This window comes from Musa acuminata, chromosome BXJ2-7 (genome assembly GCF_036884655.1).
Source record: "Musa acuminata AAA Group cultivar baxijiao chromosome BXJ2-7, Cavendish_Baxijiao_AAA, whole genome shotgun sequence".
Classification (NCBI taxonomy): Eukaryota; Viridiplantae; Streptophyta; class Magnoliopsida; order Zingiberales; family Musaceae; genus Musa; species Musa acuminata.
The window spans coordinates 12,415,419-12,419,773 of record NC_088344.1 but is presented as its reverse complement, the minus strand read 5'-3'; the positions used below and the strand labels follow the sequence as shown (position 1 = coordinate 12,419,773).

General features: G+C 43.5%; 1 protein-coding gene across 2 annotated transcripts; it reads left to right on the top strand.

Annotated features, from left to right (window-relative positions):
* The first annotated feature begins 1,249 nt into the window (after window positions 1–1,249).
* Window positions 1,250–3,912, top strand: LOC135617278 (transcription factor bHLH35-like). Of its 2 annotated transcripts, none has more exons than XM_065117333.1 (5): window positions 1,250–1,407; window positions 1,940–2,105; window positions 2,216–2,452; window positions 2,553–2,723; window positions 3,528–3,912. In XM_065117333.1, the coding sequence occupies exons 1-5, from the start codon at window positions 1,334–1,336 to the stop codon at window positions 3,660–3,662; spliced, it is 783 nt and encodes a 260-aa protein (XP_064973405.1). In that variant the 5' UTR covers window positions 1,250–1,333; the 3' UTR covers window positions 3,663–3,912. The 2 variants fall into 2 exon arrangements, with proteins under 2 accessions (XP_064973405.1, XP_064973406.1); XM_065117334.1 differs by lacking the exon at window positions 3,528–3,912 and adding an exon at window positions 3,191–3,274.
* The last annotated feature ends 443 nt before the right edge of the window (window positions 3,913–4,355 follow it).

Sequence of the window (4,355 nt, the reverse complement as noted above, 5' to 3'; positions counted from 1 at the left end):
TGGAGGATGGATTGATAAGAATCTTGAGATTCACACTGATTTCTGCACCCGCTGGGAAATGGATGGACATTAATCTTTTGCGAGTTCTAAGTAGTTTCAGATGCCCATAATTTTCCGAGGGGACAGATGCCATCTGTTTCATCTCAACAAAGGACATCTCCATGTTTGAAAATAGAATGGAACATATCATATCATGTCATGTCACTGTAGAATATTTAGGGCGTTATTGTTGACGACTGCATCGTCAAATCAAATCTACATGTATCCTCTCTCTCTCTCTCTCTCTCTCTCTCTCTTAAGAAAAAAAAGGAAAAAGAAAGAAAACTGCAACTAATGGCCTCCATCATTGACACCAATGGCCACAATAATATGTGGTACTCTTCTATCCCCATACACACATATACACATGCATGTAGAGGGTTATGAAACAAGCCAGGAAGGATGAAAGTTACAGGTAAGAAAGAGAGAAACCACAGAAGGCACCTTTAAGAATAATGTAGCGAAAGGAACCATTGGGGTATTCTATCAAGCAGATGAAAAGCTTAATTTGTTTTGTTCTAGGAAAGGGCTTAATGCGTATGGAATCAAAGGCAAAAATGCTGGAATTGCATATTTCTTAGTGTCTTTATGTTTTTATTTCCCTTTAATGTTTTACTAAAGCATATTAAAAAAAGATGAAACCAAGATTTCAAAGCTTCTGTTGGCTCAAATAGGTGCCCATCAATGGAGTCACACGTCTCTTCAATCTATTGGCTCAAAGGAATTACAAGTCTCTTTTATCTAAAACAGTTGGCATTGATACTGACTCTAGTGATAGGACACAGGGTGTTGTCTGAGCACCAAAGACGTCGGCCCCGATTTTGGGGGCATCATGCAACCATCACATCTTCAATTTCTGATGTGAATTCGTGGTCCTTGATTTGCTCCAATAAATTGCGCCAGTACATCATGTCCCATTCTCCAGCATCACGGATGACTCCCATGCCCACTCAAGATCCAGATCCGATATATGGATCCGAAATAAACATACCCGATAAGCATGCGGAATACGAGACCAAAGAGATCGGGTGCGGCGAAGGTTCGCGAGAGTACTTCCGGGTGTGAGCACCGGAGGGTGCGGGACCCACGTGTGGGGACACGTTGGTCTCACGCGGATGGGTGGACCTCCTTCGTCTATCAGTTTCTCCTTCGCGGAAGCGCACGCGCAACACCCCGCTTTGCTCGAAGCGTTCGTTACTTCCTCCTCGGCCTCTCTCTCTCTCTCTCTCTCTCTATCTATAAATAGTAGCTCCCTGTGGTCTTCTTCTGCCCCTCCCACCACCGAACGGCAGCAATGGACGACATGGAGGCCGAGTACAGCCACTACTGGGAAACCAAGAGGTTCATCGACTCGGAGGAGTTCGAGAGGTCCTTCTTCACTGCCCACCTTCCTCCTCCCTCTCCTTTGTTCCCCACCTTGAGCTATCTCTGAACTGCATCCTTGTGCATTATACCCCCCTCTGTTCCGCTCTCCTGTTTCTTATCTCTTCAGCTATGCAAGCAAAACTAACCAATCATTTAAGGGAAATTGATTGCTTCATGAAAGTGATCTTGTCTGTCTGCTGATTGCTAGTTTCAGCACAAGAGAGAGAGAGAGAGAGAGAGAGAGAGAGAGAGAGAGAGAGATCCATAACAAACGACATCAACTCTGCATCTTTGATGTCAGTGATGCCTCTTGCCCTTTCCCACTCGTGGCTTCCCAGGAAAAAGGACCACGGTGTTGAGGTTCCACCTGAATTGGAGAAGTGGTTGTTGGTCAACAGCATGAGATTCTTTCTTTTTATTTCCCTTCCTTTAGGAAATCCACTTGACTTCTCTTTCTTCTGAGAAAATTCCTCCTTTTCGGTGTTTAATTCATGAATGAATCATCTAATCTTGGCAAGGTTCTCTTTGTTCACAGCTGGGGGTTTGAGGAGGCCATATCAGGTGGCTACTACGATTCCAGCTCCCCTGAAGGCACCACATCCTCGGCCACAGTGAAGAACATTGCTATGGAGAGGAATCGCAGGAAGAAACTCAACGAAAAGCTTTACGCGCTCCGGAGTGTCGTCCCCAACATCACCAAGGTAGGCAACTACTCCAAAAGAACGACAAAAGGGCGCTGGAGCTCTGTGGTCTATTGGAATTTGACTACGGTTCTCACTGCAACTCATTTCATTGTGATCTGTGGATTCAGATGGATAAGGCGTCGATCATAAAAGACGCGATCGATTACATTCAGCAGCTTCAAGAGCAAGAAAGGAAGATGATGGCAGAGATGTCCGAGCTTGAGCCGCTCAGAGAGGAAAAGATGTCGATGGGTGACTTCGAGTATGATGTTGTACCCTTCATGCAGCAGAGAAAGAAGAAGAGAACTCCAAGGAGCTCGTCGGCTCCGGGTTCCCCGACCTCCTTTCCCATCGAAGTACTGGAAGTAAGCTCCCACTCTCTCTCTCTCTCTCTCACATGTTGAGGTCAAACCATGGTTAGTCTTGTCGATGGAATTTGATTGTTTCGGGTGGTGTGGCACGCAGCTCAGAGTGAATGAAATGGGCGAGAAAACGATGGTTGTGAGCATCACCTGCAACAAAAAGAGAGACACCATGATCAAGGTGTGCGAGCTTTTTGAGTTTCTCAACCTCAAAGTGATCACAGCCAACATCACCAGTGTCTCCGAAAACCTGTTGCACACTCTGTTCGTCGAGGTACTCTCTCTGTCTATTTTTCCACTGTGTTGTGTGTGATAGTGCCTGTCATGCTATATATACATACATGTACGTGTATATGTGTATATAAGTACGTCCATACATGTTCGTACATTATAAGTTGGCCAGTCATGGATCCATCCAAAACAGTAAGGCATCGCCGTCTCATATGTCATCTGAGTTTGGTGCCCTTTCAGCATGCGAGAGGCTCACCTTTGATCATTGGGTGTGTTGAATCTTACAGCCCACGTTATCAACATGGAGAATTGCAGTGACAGGGGAGTCAAAGTTGACTTTTGCATGGCAGCTGAATCTTCCCACCATGTTTAGCTCATTTATCACATGACTCTTCCTCTCTGATCTCTTCTTTCTTTTATTCTGCACACACAACATGTGGTCTGAAACCGTGTTGTTCCACATGCGCTATCTATCTCTTGTGTGATTTCTCCTTTTATTTTTTGTTTTAGTTCGTTGTTGCTCCTACATCAACAGTAGAACAGATGTGGCTGTCACCATAAGGAGCATAAATTCCACTACAAAAAGAAGAAAAAGATGACTTGCTTCCACACCAAGGCCTTTCACATGGTTGAAAAGGATCTGCTTGGCACATTTAAATCCTTGAACAAGTGGATGATTTCTTGTCTTTGTCGTTAGAACAAGTGGACAGCATGACATGTGGATGGAGAAGTTGGAATCTTGTTTCACCACTCTCAGCAATTAAACATGAGCAATGAATGAATCAATCAGTTTCATCCAAAGAAAAAGAAGTCAGCTTGCTGAACTAATGAGCTATTTGTGTTGCAGACTGATGAAATGGACAGTGCTCAACTGAAGGAGAAGATTGAGGTTGCCATTGCAGAGCTTGATGTCCCAAAGAGCCCCATAAGTTATGTGACTTATCAACAAGGAGGATTTGATGAAGCCATCTTCCTTCAGTAACACCTACTTGCTTCTGCTCTACCATGCAGCAATCCACAAGGATAAGTACTTTGTCTGGCTAATAACACCTGGTTCTTTTTCCAGCCTTCCTCTCATGCTGGGACCAGATGGTTGTTTAGTATTAGAGGCAGGTAAAGGGTGCTCAAGGTCACAGTAGTCCTTTCTTGATGCTTCTGCTTCAAGGGGTTAATTTCTATGATGTCAACTTTGGTGCTGAATCTAAGTAATGCAGTGATGATCCTTAGGCTAATATGCAGTACATGCAAGCTTTTCAGTTTGTGATCCTTTGGCTAATGAGAGCAACTCAATTTACCTCGAGCAAAAAGAAACAAGAATCAATTTAGCTCTTGATTGACATGTTAATTTAGCTAATAGCAAATTCTTTACCTCAGAGCTAACTCAAATCTATATCTTGTTTGATATGTTCAAACTTAAACCACATCTAAAGAGTTCAGAAGAGCATAATACAGATCAAATTCAATAATTGGTTAGAATCTGATTTTAATGCTTGGTTTTCCGATAGTATATCTCAATATTTTGATTTGGATAGAACTTGCTATGGTGGAGATCTCTATGTTGCTGTGTTTCTGAGTTCCACTTTATCTGCAACCAGCTTATGAGTAGGGGAGATCAAAAGTGACTCCTAAGAATCCAAATGATGACGCTACCTGACATCAATCACTCTTCCAAAGA